The sequence below is a fragment of the Hyperolius riggenbachi genome, chromosome 12, assembly GCF_040937935.1.
Source record: "Hyperolius riggenbachi isolate aHypRig1 chromosome 12, aHypRig1.pri, whole genome shotgun sequence".
Taxonomy (NCBI): Eukaryota; Metazoa; Chordata; class Amphibia; order Anura; family Hyperoliidae; genus Hyperolius; species Hyperolius riggenbachi.
The window spans coordinates 57,827,365-57,851,316 of record NC_090657.1 but is presented as its reverse complement, the minus strand read 5'-3'; the positions used below and the strand labels follow the sequence as shown (position 1 = coordinate 57,851,316).

The 23,952-nt window shown below is 47.4% G+C and overlaps 1 protein-coding gene across 3 annotated transcripts in view; it reads right to left on the bottom strand.

The window, feature by feature from the left end:
* Positions 1 to 23,952, bottom strand: part of TOM1L1 (target of myb1 like 1 membrane trafficking protein) — a 136,165-nt gene that overhangs the window by 60,407 nt on the left and 51,806 nt on the right. For all 3 annotated transcript variants that reach the window (XM_068262551.1, XM_068262553.1, XM_068262552.1), the window contains 3 exons: positions 11,367 to 11,451; positions 6,023 to 6,101; positions 1,248 to 1,397 (listed from right to left, as the gene is read on the bottom strand). In XM_068262551.1, coding sequence (XP_068118652.1) covers positions 1,248 to 1,397; positions 6,023 to 6,101; positions 11,367 to 11,451 — 314 coding nt within the window. The remainder of the gene's footprint in view (positions 1 to 1,247; positions 1,398 to 6,022; positions 6,102 to 11,366; positions 11,452 to 23,952) is intronic.

Sequence of the window (23,952 nt, the reverse complement as noted above, 5' to 3'; positions counted from 1 at the left end):
CATTTTGCAGAGATCATCTGACAGGACTAAAGATGTTGCTACAATGGGCAAACACTGACTAAATATGTTATCATTTAATATTATTTTATGAATTATGGTATTTTCACTACAGTTCCTCTTTAACCACTTGAGGACCACAGTGATTAACCCCCCTAAAGACCATGCACATTATTGTGAAAATGGCCACTGCAGCTTTAAGGCCAAGCTGCAGGGCCGCACAACACAGCACATGAGTGATCCCCCCCCCCCCTTTTCCCCCACCAACAGAGCTCTCTGTTGGTGGGGTCTGATTTACCCCCAGGTTTGTTTGTTTGTTTATAAACAAACATTTGCTGTGTCTTTTTTTATGATTGTTTATTTTTTTTATATGAAAATTACCCTCCCCCCATCTACCTATCACAGTGATAGGCTTCAGCCTATCACAGCGGATCGCTTCTGAGTCCCCCAGGGGGACAGCCATGTCACACGGCTGTCCCCAGTACAGCGCTGCTGCTGATCGCAGCGCTGTACACTGTGTAAAGATGGTGGTTTCCCAAGCGGTCCCGAGCGGCAAGTCGGAGACTGAAGTCGGGGCGGAGCTCCGCCCCTCAAGAAGGAGATGCCGCGCAGCCTGTGCGCGATCTCCTGTAAATCCCAGCCCAAGGACTTGATGCCAATTGGCGTTAGGCGGTCCTGGGGCTGCCGCCGCGACCATGCCCATTGGCGTGGGGCTGTCTTTGTAGTTAAAGAGAAACTGTAGTGAAAATAACATAATGAATGAAATTGCTTATTTTTTTTACTATATTCACCTATAGATTATTTATTCAGTGTTTGCCCATTGTAAAATCTTTCCTCTCCCTGATTTACATTCTGAAATGTATCACTGGTGATGACATCTTTAGTTCTGCCAGGTGATCTGAACAGAATGTTTGTTACTGAGAGTTCAATGCACAGAGGGAGATATTGCTTGTTTGGCAGTTGGAAAAAGCCATTATTTCCCACAATGCAACAAGGTTCACAGAGGGCAAACTGTCAGGACCACGGTCATGACATCACACTGTGGGAGGGGTTTCACCACAATATCAGCTATACAGACCTTCTCTGATGATCTATTCGAGAAAAGGTGAAGATTTCGCAGTAAGTGGGTATTAGCTACTGATTGGAAATAAAGTTCAGTCCTTGGTTAAAGTTCCCCTTTAAAAAAAATGTTCAGTGAAATCCGTATGACCACAGTGTCTAGATTTAGACTTTACTTATAAGCAACTCACCATGATGAAGCGGAGGATTCTGTTTTGCAAGTGGACAGGCAAGTTGTACTTTGGATTTAGAAGCTTGACCAAGACATCCTTGCAGAACTCCTTCCTCAGCACCAAAGACTTGAAGGTTGGGGTACAGTTCTGCATGCAGAACTCCAGCAGCTGGGCAACAGGCAGAGAGAACATACACATATAGATAAGACACTATTCTGAATGACAACAACACCAAGAAAACATTTTTTAAAGCGCTTTCCCCCCTTAGGACCCAAAGCACATAAGCTTGTCTCAGATCAGTTCATAGTGATGTGTACAGGGGAAAGTTATGTGATCATAAATGCCAGACTAAACAGGTGGCTTTCCAGTTTTGATTTAAACGTGTCCAGGGTTGGAGCTGTGTTGATTAAGTTTGGCAAGGTGTTCCAAAGGGTAGTGGCAGCATGACCAAAAGCACTGTTCTAAAGGTTTTTTGTTGGAATCTGAGGGTGGTCAAGTTAGGGCCCTTTCACACGGGCAGTTGATAGGCTGTGAAATGCCTGTCAACCTCTCACAACTACTCGCTGCTGCTTGGCAACTGCTTACTGCTGCTTGGTAACTGCTTGGTGAGCACACAGATCAACTGCCCGTGTGAAAGAGACCTTATTGGATCCCTTTGATCTGAGGCAGGGTTGCCTTCAGAAATGTGTGGGCCCCATACAAGAAAATGGCCGCTGGAGAAAGATATGTCTGCAAATGCAGACTCCGCTGGCTATTTTCTTGTAGTCCCATAGCAATTTCTATAAGCCGTGGCAATATGTGACACATCAAGTTGGGAGAAAGCCCCACTCACTGCCCCACCCTCTTTCCCTCCCAACAACTCAATCGAAGCAGTTGGAGGCGGGGAAAAAATCTGTGTATACAGTATACAGGGTTGTTTGCTGGGTCCCAGAAACACTTGGGCCCCATACACCAGGCCTTCCTGTGATGCTCTATCGGCGGCCCTGATCTGAGGTTGTGGGTGATGCTTCAGGTATCCTGGGCCTAGGTCGTGTAGGGATTTGAATATTGGCATGCCAATTTTGAAAAGGTTTCTCCATTTTATAGGTAGCCAGTGTAGTGAGCAAAGGATCGGTGTTATGCGGCAATGGCGGGGTTGGCTTGTTAACAGTCTTGTGGCAGCATTCTGTACTAGCTGCAGGCGATGTAGTTCTTTATTTGGAAGGCCTGCATAGAGGGCATTGCAATAGTCCAGCCGTGATGTGCTGAAGGCTAGGATTGGAAGGTCCTCTGAAGGAATGAGGTGCTTAATTTTTGCAGTTTCCCTTAGGTGAAAGAAGGAATGTTTCACGACAGCTAAGATTTTACTCCTGAAGTTTAATTCCCCATCAATCAGCAAACCCATACCTCCCAACTTTTTAAGATATGGAAAGTGGAACACTTAAGCCCAGGCCCAGGATTTACGTCTCAGGAACCCATAGGCAAAGAGGTCCTGGTACCCTGCCTTGACTTGCCCTCCATGAACCTACAAATACCTGTCAAACCTGGCCCAGCTGCCACTTCTCCATTACTTCTCTTTCCCGTTATAGGTAGCCACAGGTGTCCCTTAGTATTAGGTAGCCAGAGCTATCCTCTCCTCAGTATTAAGTAACTAGAGGTGCCCCAAGTATTAGGTAGCTAGAGGTGCAACTGACTGAAGGGAGATCTAGTCAGTGGAATGCCGAAACCCGGGTACATAACCTCTCATTTATACTCTGCTCGGGACTCTGCCTAGATAGTGCAGGAGGGAGGCACTTGGGGATGGGAGTGAGCCACCTTTCCATCATCAGGCGCCTGTAGGCACAGGTCTTCAGTGCCTTATGGTAAATCCGGCCCTGCTTAAGCCACACCGCTGCCCCGCCCCTAGTCACGTTCTCAGCACACTCCTAGTCACGCATACCATAAAGATTCCATAAGAAAAATATAAGAGGGACAGTTGGGAGTTACGTATTAGTATTAGTAAATCCAAGCTGTGCACAGTGTTGGAGCTAGTAAGGTCTGAGTTCCCTAACCTCAGTGGTGCTCACTATGTATGGAGCTGCTTTGCTGCTAGGGCCTGACCTCCGATGACAAGAACCTCAGTTTTGTCAGCATTTAGTTTAAGCCAGCTGTCATTCATCCAAGAAAGAAAGCCTAATTGGTGGCAAAGGAAAACAAGATATAGATCATTTTGTTGTGACAAGTAGTGATAAAGTTATTGGTGAATGAAAAGGAGGAGCGCTGAAAATTGAAAATTGCTCTGGTCCATAAGGGGAAAAAACCCTTAGAGGTGAACTGGTTAAGCATAATTAATTTAAAATAATGTTTTATCAAACGCACTTAGGGCTTGTTCACATTAGGGGCAATGTATTTTTCTTTTAGTGCTGGTGACTTAAAAAAATTGCCTTAAAAGCTCTTGTGCAATGGTAGCTTATGTGAGTGTTCTCACATAAGCAATGAGCTGTCTATCCAATCGCAAATGCGGCTCCTGCACCATATTCAGAACTTTTGCAATTCAATGGGAAGGATAGGGAGATCACTAAACGTTTGAAAAAGCGATTGGAAAAGCGATTTCCTGAGCGCTTTTAATGAATAAATACATTCTACTTATTCATTTCCAGGGTAAAGATTTCACTTCCTGACTGATGTCAGAAAGTAAAAAAAAAAACCCAACACAAAAGCGCTTAGAAAAGCGCTTTTCTAAGCGCAAATCACTCTGAAAGCGCTTAGAAAAGCGCTAACAAAATTGCTCAGTAAATTGCTCAGCGCTTGCGATTTATAATGTGAACAAGGCCTTAGGGCCGGTTCACACTACGAGAGCTTTTTAAACGCCAGAGATTTTAAAAGCTCTTGCTAATGCAATCCTATGGGGGATTTTTACAAAATCACATCGCTCCAGTGTGAACACTCACATAGGATAACATTAGCAGGAGCTTTTAAAACCACAAGTGCTTAGCAAAGCTCTTATAGTGTGAATGAGCCCTTAAAAGCACTTATTCCTGCAATTTGCGCTTAGAAAATCGATTTTCTAAGCGTTTATGTGGAGCGAGGATTTTTTACACTTCCTGACACAAGTCAGGAAGTGCACTCTTTGACCCGGAAATTAATAAATACAATGCATTTATTCTTTAAAGACCTCTGGAAATCGCAACTCAAAGCCCATTTTTTAACGCTTTGCGATTTACCTATTCTTTCTATTAAACACAAACGCTCAGAAAATGGTGCAGAAGCCGCATTTGCGATTCAATAGAAAGCGGATCGCTTATGTGAGAACACTCACATAAGCGACCATTGCACTAACAATTTTTAAAATCGCCAGCGCTTAAAGAGACACTGAAGCGAAAAAAAAAATATGATATAGTGAATTGGTTGTGTACTATGAATAATTAATAGAAGATTAGCAGCAAAGAAAATATTCTCATACTTTTATTTTCAGGTATATAGTGCTTTTTCTAACATTGCATCATTCTATAATATGTGCAGATTACACAACACTCAGCATTCAAAATGAGTCTTTCAGAGCAGTCTGTGAAGTAATGACCTCTCCTCTAGCAGAGGAAAAGTAAACAGTTCAATTACAGTTGAGATAATAAAAGTCAGATAACAGCCCTCTCCACCACTAACTTGGTCGGAGAGCTTAATGGCTTGTTTGCATAGAGATAACAACTGGAGTTTCTCAACTCTTTCTGTACTGGAAACAATTACACTGATGTATCTGATCTTAATGTTTTATTTCTTAGCTGTGCTACACATACAAATCATAATAACATCATTTTTTTTTCGCTTCAGTGTCTCTTTAAAAAAGAGCGAAATTGCTCTTTGTGTCGTAGTGCGCACCAACCTAAAGCTACCATTCACACAGTTTGTTTAAACTGCTAACCAAATCGTTTAGCACTTGTAATGTAATCAAGGAATACAAGAGCTTTTTAAATGCTAGTGATTTTAAAAGCTCTTGCTAATGCAATGCAATGGGGGATTTTTACAAAATCACATCGCTCCAGTGTAAACACTCACATAGGGTAACATTAGCAGGAGCTTTTAAAATCACAAAGCGCTCTAAGGGCCCATTCACATTAGAAGCGCTTTTCTGAGCGTTTGCGATTGATTAGCGATTTTTAAAATCGCTCTCATTCACTTTCATTAAAATCGCAGTCTACTCAATCGCAAAATGCTCAGAAAAGCGCTTCTAGTGTGAATGGGCCCAGAAAAGCTCAGCTGGAACCTACTAGATCGATTTTTTTGAGCATTTAGGGAGCGATTCAAAATGCTAGCGATTTCCCTAAACGCCCAGCTAATGTTAATGGACGGGTCAAATTCCACTGGATTAATTGCGATGATCAAAATCACAAATGCAGGACATGCAGCATCTTTGTGCGTTAGCATTTTGCGTTAGCTTTTCTGCAATGTAAAATATATAAACGCTGGCATAATCGCTCATGAATCGCTATACAGAGTGATTTTGCTAGCGTTTTTAAATTACTGCACACTGCAAAAAATGTAAATTAATTGAATGGACCAATCAGAATTAAAAACGCTAATCGCAAATCGCTACACAATTGCTGGCAAATTGCCTACACTTTTTAAAATCGCCAGAAAACGCTCATGAAATCGCTTACAAAACGCTCATTAAAAACGCTAGCGATTAGCCATAGAGCTTTGTAGTGGGTTCTAGGCCTAAGCGTGCACCAGCCCTAAAGCACGCTATCCAGAATTCAGGTTCCGTTTGAGTGCGCGGCCACACGCGATCTCACCCCTATTGGCTCCGTGACGAGCACAGATTCTGTCAGTTTACTTACGGAGAGGGAGAGGCTCACTTCCTTCTGATTGTAGTTCTTGCCGATCCTTTTCTTCAGGGCTTTGGCTGCATCTTTTGGCCTGGAGACAGAGAGATCGCATTACTGATGAATAACCATGGCCTGGCCTGCGTGGACTCATTATACAAGGAGACGTGCAGAGACATGAACACGCAGGATCAAGCTGCGGGGGCTGGAGATTTCTGAAGCGAGTGTTCCACTGAAATATCACAAGTCACAAATAAACCATCAGAGGCAGGGAGGGGGAGGATTTTTTTTTTATTATTGATTTTTGTTTATGTTCCCCCTCTGGCTGGCTGTGAAAATCCAAAATGTTGCTAGCTCTGAAGTGTAACACAGGTGGCCATAAACTGGTCGACGTGGCCATAGCGTGTATAAAAAAAGGTGCGTGGAAATTTGTGGGGCTCAGTAATCCCGATAGTCAGTAAAAACGATAGCCTAATGGCCGGTTCGAACGGCGGTCCTTCTTCCGAGGCTGATCCACATAGATCAGCCTCGGAAGAAGCACTGCGGTGCGAAACGGCCATTATGCTATCGTTTTTTTCCCTGCACCCACCACCACCCTCTGATATGGTAGGATCTATCTCATGCATAATTTTGATGCTGTCATCATAGCACAAGTTGTTTGCTTATGACTTATGCATCTGCCTTTTGAATACAAGAACCTCGCACGCTGTGATTTAAATCACACTGAAAACACAAATAAAGATGAATTAACTGCAGTGCCTGTTGGAACTTGTTTCTTTTCTCCAATGATCCTAAGAGAACACCATGGCCAGTCAGAGGGGAAGCTTTGCCACGTGACCAATCAGGCGGGGGTGCTGACACCAGAGCAGCCAATCACAGCTGCCCGCTGCTCCTTTGCCTAACTGGTCCCAATGGTCTTGTGAGTGGGACCATGGCACCATCGTTGAGCCAATCACTACACTCGATCAGTAGCAGTGACCTATCAGATGTCACTGCTAATGATTGAGCGCAGTGATTGGCCCAATGACAGTGCCGTAGTCCCGCCCGCGAGGCGATTGGCACCACTTAGCAAAAGGAGCAGCGGACGGCTGTGATTGGCTGGTCTGGTGTCAGCACCCCCTGCCTGATTGGTCGCGAAGCTTCCCCTCTGACTGGCAATGGTGATTTCTCGCCGGTGATGGGGTTTTACCATAGCATCAATTTCTTGAACAGAGAAAAGCACGTGAACCATACCGTCCTTTGCCAATAGTGATTTATCGCAGCATCTTCAACATCATTAAGTCCATACACTGGAATTGCTCCTAGCTCATGTCTTGCATATAGACAGCTAAGGCAGTCGTGGGAGTAGAGGAGGGGTGGTGGGCACTAGGGTGGGGCAAGAGACGGCCGTTCCGCGTCCTTCTGGATGCTTGGTCACGCATGCCTCGAAAAGAAGCATATATCGACACCTCACCTGCTTATGATGGGAAGGGTGGCAGGTGCCACTGGTCAAATGAGGTTGGGGATACGGGGATAAGAAGAGTAGTGTGTGTGTCTTGAAGGAGGGTTGGGGAGCAGAGTGCAGGCAGGTGCTCAGTGGCCCAAACTGTGTGTCCAAACGCCACCTCCTAGATTTTACCGCCTTAAGCATGTGAAACTAAAGCAAGGGTCTCCGGCAGTGGTGAGCTGGAGATCTTCAGTCTCTGTTCAGTTTGCTGTCATATTTGCAAAGTCTCAGTCTAGTGTGAGGTGTAGCAGGCATAAAGACAGCTGCAGCAGCAGGTCGACTCGATCACGTGATTTGGGTGGCTTCATGGTAGGCCTGCCCCTGAAGCTAAAGCAAGGGGTTCCAGCAGTGGTGAGCTGGAAATCAACAGGCCTCGGGGTAGGGTGAACGGGGAGTGGCGGTGCACACCACCAAAAACAGGCCGAGTTAGTATGCGGTATTTCCCGTCTGGCATCTGTCCAAGCAGGAAGTGACGCTCACTTCCTGTTGGCCAATCCATGATGTGCGCTGACGCGTATTGCTATAATATGCTTCCGCACATGTGCGACGTGAAAAACTGCAGTGGGATTTTTAAATGCATGTAGTCTATTTGCTATAGACTTACATGACTTCCGGTCCGACGCAGATCGCTGCAGGTTGCCGCAGGAGCTGCAAGATAAGGTAGGTATGGGCAGCGCGTTTGATAGGGCACTTCCGGCGCAGCGCACTGCAACGTGAGGAGTGTGAACTACCCCATAGATTAACATTAGGCTGCGGTGGGGTGCGGTAAATTTACCGCACCGCCCAGTGTGAAAGGGCCCTGAGTCTCTGTTCAGTTCGCTGTCATAGTTGAATAGTCTCAGTCTAGTGCAAGGTGTACCAGGCAGAAAGACAGCTGCAGCAGCAGGACGCCGCGCTCCGTGACTTTCTGTTTGCTTCTTATTTTATTTATTGATTTTTTTAACTCTGAGCAGCTGCCCAAAACGGTTCCCCTTGTATTGCGGTTTAGTAGGCAGTTACAGACCAGCAGCTAAAACAGGACGAGTGAAATCTCTGGCTGCACAGAAGTAACAGGACTGTAAAATATTTATAAAAGAAATAATAACATCAGCCTCTGATGGACGACCTTTCCAATCCTTTTTCATGTTGGCTTTTGAGCGCTGCTCCTTCCCATACTGAGTACTCCCAGTCGTGCCTCCTCCGGTCCCCATACTGCATGCATCAAATAAGCGCGCCAGGAAAAAGGGCATGGGGTATAACCGAAATTTTAAGCTATTGTCTACAATTTTTTTTTATAATTTCTTCATCTTAAGCTGAGATAAAATAATAAATACATTAAAATAATGATATTAAAATGGGCAAAATATCGTCTATAACAATGGAAATGAAAATATATTTACAGTTGTAATGAGTATAGTAAAACACTAGTAAATATTTACTACAACTAAACCTAACCCAACTTTCACACAGTACCCTCCTTCTACCGATGCCTAACTCTAATGCTGGGAATACACGGCTCAATTTTGAACCATTAAGGGAGCCTGATAGATAATTTCCGACATGTCCGTTCTCTCGCCCGATCGTTTCGCTGCTTGATTCAGGATTGAAGTGAATGGAAAAAGCTAAGAAAAATGAGCGGAACACAATAGAAATGACTGCGGAATTGAGCGGCGAAACGATCGAGCGGGAGAATCAAGCGGCAAAATCGAGCCGTGTATGCCCAGCATAAGACCACCTATTGGTCTGGTGGTGCCTAACCCATAAGACCCCCCCACCCCCCGGTGGTTCCTAACCCTAAGAGCCCTTCCCAGTGGTGCCCAACCCTAAGAACCCCCCGATGGTACCTAGCCCTAGGACACCCCCCCCCCCCCTCCGGTGGTGCCTAACCCTAAGCCTCCCCCCTGGTGATGCCTAACCCTAAGACCCCTTCCTGACGCCTAACCCTTAACCCCCCTTTCTCTGTTGCAAATAACATAAATACAAAAAGCGATACATTTCAAAACAATAATTTACAAACTAATAATTCTCAAAGCAGATTTCAAAGTGATAAAAAAAAAAAAAAATAATGATAATTTACAAAATGAATAATAATTGTCAAAACGAATTTCAAAACAATATTTTTCAAAAACACTAATTCTCATTAATTCTGCTTTATTAGTTTTGGGAGAAAACAAAAACATCTTAGAAAAGAAAGTGTATGATTCGGCCCTGAAACCGAAGTGCTATAGAAGATGACCAACAGATTTTTTTTCTGATTTCAAAATGCGGAGGTCTGGTCATGAGAATTTAGAGAAGAAAAAAAATCAAACTCTGTTGGGCCTCAATACTTATTTGTTCAAAAACTTATACCAGACTTCAGGGTGAGCTAAGGAGACTAGATAGGGCTCGTACCCAGGGCCGGATTTGTACTCTTTACCACCCTAGGCCACTGTCACCAGCCGCCCCCTTCTGTATAGGTATGTGACTCCTCCCCCCTTTCCCTCCAGTATAGGTAGCCAGATGACCCCTCCCCCTTCCCTCTAGTATATGTAGCCAGATGACTCCTCCCCACTTTCCCTCTAGTATAGGTAGCCAGATGACTCCCTTAATCCCTCCTTTTCCCACCCCCCTTCAGTATAGGTAGCCAGCTCGCCTTCACACCACAACAGCCATCTGTGTCACTCATTTATCTGCTCTTCTCCAGTGCAGAAGCTTCCTCTTCCTTTCCATCTCCAATGCTGACCAAGTCCATAGCCACCGGCCACAATGCAAACGTGCACAGAGAGCCAGGTGGCTGCTGCACAGGCAGCTAGCAGCAGAGTACCATGGTCAGGCGCTCACTTGACCTCCCTGCATTGCAAACTTGCAAAGGCTGCACCAGTTTAGCCTTCTGCTTTGGTGCCCTTTCTACTGTGGTGCCCTAGGCCATGGCCTAGGTGGCCTGGCCTAGGTGGCCTTGGCCTAAATCCGGCCCTGCTCGTAGGGCTGTAGAGAATCACAGCAAAGCCTTCTATATCTATATCTATGTGCATATACAGAGATACTGGTTGCTTGGCAGGTGGAAACAGCCATTATTTCCCACAATGTAATGAGGTTCACAGACAGCAAACTGTCAGGAGGACCATGGTCATGACATCACACTGTGGGAGGGGTTTCACCACAATATCAGCCACACAGATTCCCCCTAATGATCTATTTGAGAAAAGGTAAAGATTTCTTATGAGAAAGGGTGTCTTGGCTACTGACTAGGATGAAGTTTCAATACTGAGTTAGGGCCTGTTCACACTATGAGTGTTTGCATTTTTTTTAAATGTTGGCGATTTTAGAAATCGCACTAAAAGCGCTTGTGCAATGATTTCCTATGAGAGTGTTCACATACAGTATGAGCGTTTCATTTTTCAGCAAACGCGCTACATGTACCATTTTCTTAGCGCTTTTGCTATAATGGAAGGTATAGGAAAAAGCGCAAAACGCTTGGAATAGTGCTTTGTGTAGCGATTTCTCCAGCGCTTTTAAGAATAAATACATTGTATTTGTTCTTTTCCGGGTCAAAGAGTTAACTTCCTGACTGACATCAGGAAGTGAAAATATCAATCACTCAGCAAAAGCGCTTACAAAAGCACTTTTCTAAGCTCAAAGCGCAGGGAAAAGTGCTTTGAAAAAAGCTCAATAAATTGCTTAGCGCTTGCGATAGCGCTGGCGATTTATAATGTGAACAAGGCCTTCAAGTTTGCTGAGTCACTGATTTTACAAAATCACATCGCTCCAGTGTGAACACTCACATAGGATAACATTAGCAGGAGCTTTTAAAATCACAAGCGCTAAGAAAAGCTCTTGTAGTGTGAACAAGCCCTTATAGACTGTATGAATTAATCTACTTACTCTGCTTTCCTTCAAGCAGCACTATGCACTCACCCTTCCACCGTCGAGTTAATTTGGTCACATATATTCATATACTGGCCCCAGTCTTCTTCTCGGACTGTCCCAACTGTGTTTATGTCTGAAAAGGAGAGCACAGCAGGTTAAATAAAGTTGTTGCCTTGTCTATAACCTAAAAAGTAAGTATCTTGTTATCTGATTTGCTAAGAGGCAGAATACCAACAAAAACCAGTTGAAGAAGTTACCGTATATACTAGAATATAAGCTGACCTGCGCATAAGCCAAGGTACCCACATTTCCCCCAGAAAACAGGAAAAAGTAATTGACTCACGCATAAGCCCCTCCCCAGTATAGCCCCTCCCCAGTAGCCAGATGTGCCCCAAGTACATGTCAGCCGCCCTCTCCATAGCCAGTTGTGCCCCCAGTACATGTCAGTCGCCCTCTCCATAGCCAGATGTACCCCAAGGATACATAGATGGCGTCATAGATATGAGACACAGCGAATGCCACACATGAAGAATCCCCAGTCATTGCACGGACAGGTTGCTTGCAAGCTCTGCTCCACAAGCCAGGGGACACAGGTTGTCTAGAGCAGCACACTCTGCACACCAGGTTGCAGGGGATGGGGGGCACAGACACAGCAGGGAGCCAGCTGGTACAAGTAGAATCACCAGTGCATGATCCTTGTGCTCCTCTGCCAGTAACAAAACCTGCTCCACCATCCGTTCTGCTCCACTGACTCGCATATAAGCCGCGGGGGGTAACTTTTCAGCACATTTTTTTGAGCTGATAAATTAGGCTTATACGTGAGTATATAAGGTATGCTACGGGCTAAACCATTATTATGGGTGAGAACAACAGTCTATCACCGTCACATTGCCCTCAGCATACAGCACTAATATTGGAGGTATCTCTTGTGACTGCCGCCCCTCTAAATAAGAGATGCTTCATCTACCTAAACACACACAGCACAAGTCCTAAACAATCCATTAGTATTGCATAATCTGATTGTTGCATTATGTGTAATATAGCATGGTGCAGGTCACACCAGCCTCAAAGAGGATCAGCGCCCCATTTATGTTCTTACATTTATCACAGGTAGGGACATCTTTACTGCAGACAAGGAGCATCACTGCGGAATGTTGGTTTGTTTTGTGTTCCAAAGTCAGTAGAAACAACACCTGATCTCCCTAGAAGGAGAATACTTCATAAACAGCCTAGGCTAAAGTGACACCCACACACACACAAGATTAAAGTCAGCTGAGGCGGTCAATGCCGACCACCACTGCTGATGATCTGGTTTGTGTACAGTCAGTGGCGTAATTACAAGTCATATGTTCCCCCCAGCAAAACTTTGTTGTGCCCCCCGCAATGTTCACACCCCTTCTTTTGCCTACCCTTTGTGCCCTTCAGGATCTGGGGGTCCATCTCAAAGGGGTCATAAAACAAGTGTGGCCACCCTGATCTTCACACCCATAACAAGTGTGGCCACCCTGATCTTCACACCCATAACAAGTGTGGCCACCCTGATCTTCACACCCATAACAAGTGTGGCCACCCTGATCTTCACACCCATAACAAGTGTGGCCACCCTGATCTTCACATCCATAACAAGTGTGGCCCTCCTGATCTTCACATCCATAACAAGTGTGGCCACCCTGATCTTCACACCCATAACAAGTGTGGCCCTCCTGATCTTCACACCCATAACAAGTGTGGCCACCCTGATCTTCACACCCATAACAAGTGTGGCCACCCTGATCTTCACACCCATAACAAGTGTGGCCCTCCTGATCTTCACACCCATAACAAGTGTGGCCACCCTGATCTTCACACCCATAACAAGTGTGGCCACCCTGATCTTCACACCCATAACAAGTGTGGCCACCCTGATCTTCACATCCATAACAAGTGTGGCCACCCTGATCTTCACACCCATAACAAGTGTGGCCACCCTGATCTTCACACCCATAACAAGTGTGGCCCTCCTGATCTTCACACCCATAACAAGTGTGGCCACCCTGATCTTCACATCCATAACAAGTGTGGCCACCCTGATCTTCACACCCATAACAAGTGTGGCCACCCTGATCTTCACACCCATAACAAGTGTGGCCATCCTGATCTTCACACCCATAACAAGTGTGGCCACCCTGATCTTCACATCCATAACAAGTGTGGCCACCCTGATCTTCACACCCATAACAAGTGTGGCCACCCTGATCTTCACACCCATAACAAGTGTGGCCCTCCTGATCTTCACATCCATAACAAGTGTGGCCACCCTGATCTTCACACCCATAACAAGTGTGGCCACCCTGATCTTCACACCCATAACAAGTGTGGCCCTCCTGATCTTCACACCCATAACAAGTGTGGCCACCCTGATCTTCACACCCATAACAAGTGTGGCCACCCTGATCTCCACACCCATAACAAGTGTGGCCACCCTGATCTCCACACCCATAACAAGTGTGGCCACCCTGATCTTCACACCCATAACAAGTGTGGCCCTCCTGATCTTCACACCCATAACAAGTGTGGCCACCCTGATCTTCACACCCATAACAAGTGTGGCCCTCCTGATCTTCACATCCATAACAAGTGTGGCCACCCTGATCTTCACACCCATAACAAGTGTGGCCCTCCTGATCTTCACACCCATAACAAGTGTGGCCACCCTGATCTTCACACCCATAACAAGTGTGGCCACCCTGATCTTCACATCCATAACAAGTGTGGCCACCCTGATCTTCACACCCATAACAAGTGTGGCCACCCTGATCTTCACATCCATAACAAGTGTGGCCAATCTGATCTTCACACCCATAACAAGTGTGGTCACCCTGATCTTCACATCCATAACAAGTGTGGCCACCCTGATCTTCACACCCATAACAAGTGTGGCCACCCTGATCTTCACACCCAAAACAAGTGTGGCCCTCCTGATCTTCACACCCATAACAAGTGTGGCCACCCTGATCTTCACACCCATAACAAGTGTGGCCACCCTGATCTTCACATCCATAACAAGTGTGGCCACCCTGATCTTCACACCCATAACAAGTGTGGTCACCCTGATCTTCACATCCATAACAAGTGTGGCCACCCTGATCTTCACACCCATAACAAGTGTGGCCACCCTGATCTTCACACCCAAAACAAGTGTGGCCACCCTGATCTTCACACCCATAACAAGTGTGGCCCTCCTGATCTTCACACCCATAACAAGTGTGGCCACCCTGATCTTCACACCCATAACAAGTGTGGCCACCCTGATCTTCACACCCATAACAAGTGTGGCCACCCTGATCTTCACACCCATAACAAGTGTGGCCACCCTGATCTTCACACCCATAACAAGTGTGGCCACCCTGATCTTCACACCCATAACAAGTGTGGCCCTCCTGATCTTCACACCCATAACAAGTGTGGCCACCCTGATCTTCACACCCATAACAAGTGTGGCCACCCTGATCTTCACACCCATAACAAGTGTGGCCACCCTGATCTTCACAACCATAACAAGTGTGGCCACCCTGATCTTCACACCCATAACAAGTGTGGCCCTCCTGATCTTCACATCCATAACAAGTGTGGCCCTCCTGATCTTCACATCCATAACAAGTGTGGCCACCCTGATCTTCACATCCATAACAGGTGTGGCCACCATGATCTTCACACCCATAACAAGTGTGGCCCTCCTGATCTTCACATCCATAACAAGTGTGGCCACCCTGATCTTCACATCCATAACAAGTGTGGCCACCCTGATCTTCACACCCATAACAAGTGTGGCCCTCCTGATCTTCACACCCATAACAAGTGTGGCCACCCTGATCTTCACATCCATAACAAGTGTGGCCACCCTGATCTTCACACCCATAACAAGTGTGGCCACCCTGATCTTCACATCCATAACAAGTGTGGCCACCCTGATCTTCACATCCATAACAAGTGTGGCCACCCTGATCTTCACATCCATAACAAGTGTGGCCACCCTGATCTTCACACCCATAACAAGTGTGGCCACCCTGATCTTCACACCCATAACAAGTGTGGCCACCCTGATCTTCACACCCATAACAAGTGTGGCCACCCTGATCTTCACATCCATAACAAGTGTGGCCACCCTGATCTTCACACCCATAACAAGTGTGGCCACCCTGATCTTCACATCCATAACAAGTGTGGCCCTCCTGATCTTCACATCCATAACAAGTGTGGCCACCCTGATCTTCACATCCATAACAAGTGTGGCCACCCTGATCTTCACACCCATAACAAGTGTGGCCCTCCTGATCTTCACACCCATAACAAGTGTGGCCATCCTGATCTTCACACCCATAACAAGTGTGGCCCTCCTGATCTTCACACCCATAACAAGTGTGGCCACCCTGATCTTCACACCCATAACAAGTGTGGCCATCCTGATCTTCACACCCATAACAAGTGTGGCCCTCCTGATCTTCACATCCATAACAAGTGTGGCCACCCTGATCTTCACACCCATAACAAGTGTGGCCACCCTGATCTTCACATCCATAACAAGTGTGGCCCTCCTGATCTTCACATCCATAACAAGTGTGGCCCTCCTGATCTTCACACCCATAACAAGTGTGGCCACCCTGATCTTCACATCCATAACAAGTGTGGCCCTCCTGATCTTCACACCCATAACAAGTGTGGCCATCCTGATCTTCACACCCATAACAAGTGTGGCCCTCCTGATCTTCACACCCATAACAAGTGTGGCCACCCTGATCTTCACACCCATAACAAGTGTGGCCACCCTGATCTTCACACCCATAACAAGTGTGGCCACCCTGATCTTCACACCCATAACAAGTGTGGCCACCCTGATCTTCACACCCATAACAAGTGTGGCCACCCTGATCTTCACACCCATAACAAGTGTGGCCACCCTGATCTTCACATCCATAACAAGTGTGGCCACCCTGATCTTCACATCCATAACAAGTGTGGCCACCCTGATCTTCACACCCATAACAAGTGTGGCCACCCTGATCTTCACATCCATAACAAGTGTGGCCCTCCTGATCTTCACATCCATAACAAGTGTGGCCCTCCTGATCTTCACACCCATAACAAGTGTGGCCACCCTGATCTTCACACCCATAACAAGTGTGGCCCTCCTGATCTTCACACCCATAACAAGTGTGGCCACCCTGATCTTCACACCCATAACAAGTGTGGCCACCCTGATCTTCACACCCATAACAAGTGTGGCCACCCTGATCTTCACACCCATAACAAGTGTGGCCACCCTGATCTTCACACCCATAACAAGTGTGGCCACCCTGATCTTCACACCCATAACAAGTGTGGCCCTCCTGATCTTCACATCCATAACAAGTGTGGCCACCCTGATCTTCACACCCATAACAAGTGTGGCCACCCTGATCTTCACACCCATAACAAGTGTGGCCATCCTGATCTTCACATCCATAACAAGTGTGGCCCTCCTGATCTTCACATCCATAACAAGTGTGGCCACCCTGATCTTCACACCCATAACAAGTGTGGCCACCCTGATCTTCACATCCATAACAAGTGTGGCCCTCCTGATCTTCACATCCATAACAAGTGTGGCCACCCTGATCTTCACACCCATAACAAGTGTGGCCCTCCTGATCTTCACATCCATAACAAGTGTGGCCATCCTGATCTTCACACCCATAACAAGTGTGGCCCTCCTGATCTTCACACCCATAACAAGTGTGGCCACCCTGATCTTCACACCCATAACAAGTGTGGCCACCCTGATCTTCACACCCATAACAAGTGTGGCCCTCCTGATCTTCACACCCAAAACAAGTGTGGCCCTCCTGATCTTCACACCCATAACAAGTGTGGCCCTCCTGATCTTCACACCCATAACAAGTGTGGCCATCCTGATCTTCGCATCCATAACAAGTGTGGCCCTCCTGATCTTCACATCCATAACAAGTGTGGCCACCCTGATCTTCACACCCATAACAAGTGTGGCCACCCTGATCTTCACATCCATAACAAGTGTGGCCCTCCTGATCTTCACATCCATAACAAGTGTGGCCACCCTGATCTTCACACCCATAACAAGTGTGGCCCTCCTGATCTTCACATCCATAACAAGTGTGGCCATCCTGATCTTCACACCCATAACAAGTGTGGCCCTCCTGATCTTCACACCCATAACAAGTGTGGCCACCCTGATCTTCACACCCATAACAAGTGTGGCCACCCTGATCTTCACACCCATAACAAGTGTGGCCCTCCTGATCTTCACACCCAAAACAAGTGTGGCCCTCCTGATCTTCACACCCATAACAAGTGTGGCCCTCCTGATCTTCACACCCATAACAAGTGTGGCCACCCTGATCTTCACACCCATAACAAGTGTGGCCCTCCTGATCTTCACATCCATAACAAGTGTGGCCCTCCTGATCTTCACATCCATAACAAGTGTGGCCACCCTGATCTTCACACCCATAACAAGTGTGGCCACCCTGATCTTCACATCCATAACAAGTGTGGCCCTCCTGATCTTCACATCCATAACAAGTGTGGCCCTCCTGATCTTCACACCCATAACAAGTGTGGCCACCCTGATCTTCACACCCATAACAAGTGTGGCCCTCCTGATCTTCACACCCATAACAAGTGTGGCCACCCTGATCTTCACACCCATAACAAGTGTGGCCACCCTGATCTTCACACCCATAACAAGTGTGGCCACCCTGATCTTCACACCCATAACAAGTGTGGCCACCCTGATCTTCACACCCATAACAAGTGTGGCCACCCTGATCTTCACACCCATAACAAGTGTGGCCCTCCTGATCTTCACATCCATAACAAGTGTGGCCACCCTGATCTTCACACCCATAACAAGTGTGGCCACCCTGATCTTCACACCCATAACAAGTGTGGCCATCCTGATCTTCACATCCATAACAAGTGTGGCCCTCCTGATCTTCACATCCATAACAAGTGTGGCCACCCTGATCTTCACACCCATAACAAGTGTGGCCACCCTGATCTTCACATCCATAACAAGTGTGGCCCTCCTGATCTTCACATCCATAACAAGTGTGGCCACCCTGATCTTCACACCCATAACAAGTGTGGCCCTCCTGATCTTCACATCCATAACAAGTGTGGCCATCCTGATCTTCACACCCATAACAAGTGTGGCCCTCCTGATCTTCACACCCATAACAAGTGTGGCCACCCTGATCTTCACACCCATAACAAGTGTGGCCACCCTGATCTTCACACCCATAACAAGTGTGGCCCTCCTGATCTTCACACCCAAAACAAGTGTGGCCCTCCTGATCTTCACACCCATAACAAGTGTGGCCCTCCTGATCTTCACACCCATAACAAGTGTGGCCATCCTGATCTTCACATCCATAACAAGTGTGGCCCTCCTGATCTTCACATCCATAACAAGTGTGGCCACCCTGATCTTCACACCCATAACAAGTGTGGCCACCCTGATCTTCACATCCATAACAAGTGTGGCCCTCCTGATCTTCACATCCATAACAAGTGTGGCCACCCTGATCTTCACACCCATAACAAGTGTGGCCCTCCTGATCTTCACATCCATAACAAGTGTGGCCATCCTGATCTTCACACCCATAACAAGTGTGGCCCTCCTGATCTTCACACCCATAACAAGTGTGGCCACCCTGATCTTCACACCCATAACAAGTGTGGCCACCCTGATCTTCACACCCATAACAAGTGTGGCCCTCCTGATCTTCACACCCAAAACAAGTGTGGCCCTCCTGATCTTCACACCCATAACAAGTGTGGCCCTCCTGATCTTCACACCCATAACAAGTGTGGCCACCCTGATCTTCACACCCATAACAAGTGTGGCCCTCCTGATCTTCACAACCATAACAAGTGTGGCCCTCCTGATCTTCACATCCATAACAAGTGTGGCCACCCTGATCTTCACACCCATAACAAGTGTGGCCACCCTGATCTTCACATCCATAACAAGTGTGGCCCTCCTGATCTTCACATCCATAACAAGTGTGGCCACCCTGATCTTCACACCCATAACAAGTGTGGCCCTCCTGATCTTCACATCCATAACAAGTGTGGCCCTCCTGATCTTCACACCCATAACAAGTGTGGCCCTCCTGATCTTCACACCCATAACAAGTGTGGCCACCCTGATCTTCACACCCATAACAAGTGTGGCCACCCTGATCTTCACACCCATAACAAGTGTGGCCCTCCTGATCTTCACACCCAAAACAAGTGTGGCCCTCCTGATCTTCACACCCATAACAAGTGTGGCCCTCCTGATCTTCACACCCATAACAAGTGTGGCCCTCCTGATCTTCACACCCATAACAAGTGTGGCCCTCCTGATCTTCACATCCATAACAAGTGTGGCCACCCTGATCTTCACACCCATAACAAGTGTGGCCACCCTGATCTTCACACCCATAACAAGTGTGGCCACCCTGATCTTCACACACATAACAAGTGTGGCCACCCTGATCTTCACATCCATAACAAGTGTGGCCATCCTGATCTTCACACCCATAACAAGTGTGGCCACCCTGATCTTCACACCCATAACAAGTGTGGCCACCCTGATCTTCACACCCATAACAAGTGTGGCCCTCCTGATCTTCACACCCATAACAAGTGTGGCCCTCCTGATCTTCACACCCATAACAAGTGTGGCCCTCCTGATCTTCACACCCATAACAAGTGTGGCCACCCTGATCTTCACACCCATAACAAGTGTGGCCACCCTGATCTTCACACCTATAACAAGTGTGGCCCTCCTGATCTTCACATCCATAACAAGTGTGGCCCTCCTGATCTTCACATCCATAACAAGTGTGGCCCTCCTGATCTTCACATCCATAACAAGTGTGGCCCTCCTGATCTTCACATCCATAACAAGTGTGGCCACCCTGATCTTCACACCCATAACAAGTGTGGCCATCCTGATCTTCACACCCATAACAAGTGTGGCCATCCTGATCTTCACACCCATAACAAGTGTGGCCACCCTGATCTTCACACCCATAACAAGTGTGGCCCTCCTGATCTTCACACCCATAACAAGTGTGGCCCTCCTGATCTTCACACCCATAACAAGTGTGGCCCTCCTGATCTTCACACCCATAACAAGTGTGGCCACCCTGATCTTCACACCCATAACAAGTGTGGCCACCCTGATCTTCACACCCATAACAAGTGTGGCCACCCTGATCTTCACATCCATAACAAGTGTGGCCCTCCTGATCTTCACATCCATAACAAGTGTGGCCCTCCTGATCTTCACACCCATAACAAGTGTGGCCACCCTGATCTTCACACCCATAACAAGTGTGGCCATCCTGATCTTCACACCCATAACAAGTGTGGCCATCCTGATCTTCACACCCATAACAAGTGTGGCCACCCTGATCTTCACACCCATAACAAGTGTGGCCCTCCTGATCTTCACACCCATAACAAGTGTGGCCCTCCTGATCTTCACACCCATAACAAGTGTGGCCCTCCTGATCTTCACACCCATAACAAGTGTGGCCACCCTGATCTTCACACCCATAACAAGTGTGGCCACCCTGATCTTCACACCCATAACAAGTGTGGCCACCCTGATCTTCACATCCATAACAAGTGTGGCCACCCTGATCTTCACATCCATAACAAGTGTGGCCACCCTGATCTTCACATCCATAACAAGTGTGGCCACCCTGATCTTCACACCCATAACAAGTGTGGCCCTCCTGATCTTCACACCCATAACAAGTGTGGCCACCCTGATCTTCACATCCATAACAAGTGTGGCCACCCTGATCTTCACATCCATAACAAGTGTGGCCACCCTGATCTTCACACCCATAACAAGTGTGGCCACCCTGATCTTCACACCCATAACAAGTGTGGCCACCCTGATCTTCACACCCATAACAAGTGTGGCCACCCTGATCTTCACACCCATAACAAGTGTGGCCACCCTGATCTTCACACCCATAACAAGTGTGGCCACCCTGATCTTCACACCCATAACAAGTGTGGCCACCCTGATCTTCACATCCATAACAGGTGTGGCCACCCTGATCTTCACACCCATAACAGGTGTGGCCACCCTGATCTTCACACCCATAACAAGTGTGGCCACCCTGATCTTCACACCCATAACAAGTGTGGCCACCCTGATCTTCACACCCATAACAAGTGTGGCCACCCTGATCTTCACACCCATAACAAGTGTGGCCACCCTGATCTTAACACCCATAACAAGTGTGGCCACCCTGATCTTCACACCCATAACAAGTGTGGCCACCCTGATCTTCACATCCATAACAAGTGTGGCCCTCCTGATCTTCACACCCATAACAAGTGTGGCCCTCCTGATCTTCACACCCATAACAAGTGTGGCCACCCTGATCTTCACACCCATAACAAGTGTGGCCCTCCTGATCTTCACACCCATAACAAGTGTGGCCACCCTGATCTTCACACCCATAACAAGTGTGGTCACCCTGATCTTCACACCCATAACAAGTGTGGCCACCCTGATCTTCACATCCATAACAAGTGTGGCCACCCTGATCTTCACATCCATAACAAGTGTGGCCACCCTGATCTTCACATCCATAACAAGTGTGGCCCTCCTGATCTTCACACCCATAACAAGTGTGGCCACCCTGATCTTCACACCCATAACAAGTGTGGCCACCCTGATCTTCACACCCATAACAAGTGTGGCCACCCTGATCTTCACACCCATAACAAGTGTGGCCCTCCTGATCTTCACACCCATAACAAGTGTGGCCACCCTGATCTTCACACCCATAACAAGTGTGGCCCTCCTGATCTTCACACCCATAACAAGTGTGGCCCTCCTGATCTTCACACCCATAACAAGTGTGGCCCTCCTGATCTTCACACCCATAACAAGTGTGGCCACCCTGATCTTCACACCCATAACAAGTGTGGCCACCCTGATCTTCACACCCATAACAAGTGTGGCCACCCTGATCTTCACACCCATAACAAGTGTGGCCATCCTGATCTTCACACCCATAACAAGTGTGGCCACCCTGATCTTCACATCCATAACAAGTGTGGCCCTCCTGATCTTCACACCCATAACAAGTGTGGCCATCCTGATCTTCACACCCATAACAAGTGTGGCCACCCTGATCTTCACATCCATAACAAGTGTGGCCACCCTGATCTTCACATCCATAACAAGTGTGGCCACCCTGATCTTCACATCCATAACAAGTGTGGCCACCCTGATCTTCACATCCATAACAAGTGTGGCCACCCTGATCTTCACACCCATAACAAGTGTGGCCACCCTGATCTTCACATCCATAACAAGTGTGGCCACCCTGATCTTCACATTCATAACAAGTGTGGCCACCCTGATCTTCACATCCATAACAAGTGTGGCCACCCTGATCTTCACATCCATAACAAGTGTGGCCCTCCTGATCTTCACACCCATAACAAGTGTGGCCACCCTGATCTTCACACCCATAACAAGTGTGGCCACCCTGATCTTCACATCCATAACAAGTGTGGCCACCCTGATCTTCACATCCATAACAAGTGTGGCCACCCTGATCTTCACATCCATAACAAGTGTGGCCCTCCTGATCTTCACACCCATAACAAGTGTGGCCATCCTGATCTTCACACCCATAACAAGTGTGGCCCTCCTGATCTTCACACCCATAACAAGTGTGGCCACCCTGATCTTCACACCCATAACAAGTGTGGCCATCCTGATCTTCACACCCATAACAAGTGTGGCCCTCCTGATCTTCACATCCATAACAAGTGTGGCCACCCTGATCTTCACATCCATAACAAGTGTGGCCCTCCTGATCTTCACACCCATAACAAGTGTGGCCCTCCTGATCTTCACATCCATAACAAGTGTGGCCACCCTGATCTTCACATCCATAACAAGTGTGGCCCTCCTGATCTTCACACCCATAACAAGTGTGGCCATCCTGATCTTCACACCCATAACAAGTGTGGCCACCCTGATCTTCACACCCATAACAAGTGTGGCCATCCTGATCTTCACACCCATAACAAGTGTGGCCCTCCTGATCTTCACATCCATAACAAGTGTGGCCACCCTGATCTTCACATCCATAACAAGTGTGGCCCTCCTGATCTTCACACCCATAACAAGTGTGGCCATCCTGATCTTCACACCCATAACAAGTGTGGCCACCCTGATCTTCACATCCATAACAAGTGTGGCCCTCCTGATCTTCACATCCATAACAAGTGTGGCCCTCCTGATCTTCACACCCATAACAAGTGTGGCCACCCTGATCTTCACACCCATAACAAGTGTGGCCACCCTGATCTTCACACCCATAACAAGTGTGGCCACCCTGATCTTCACACCCATAACAAGTGTGGCCACCCTGATCTTCACACCCATAACAAGTGTGGCCACCCTGATCTTCACACCCATAACAAGTGTGGCCACCCTGATCTTCACACCCATAACAAGTGTGGCCCTCCTGATCTTCACACCCATAACAAGTGTGGCCCTCCTGATCTTCACACCCATAACAAGTGTGGCCACCCTGATCTT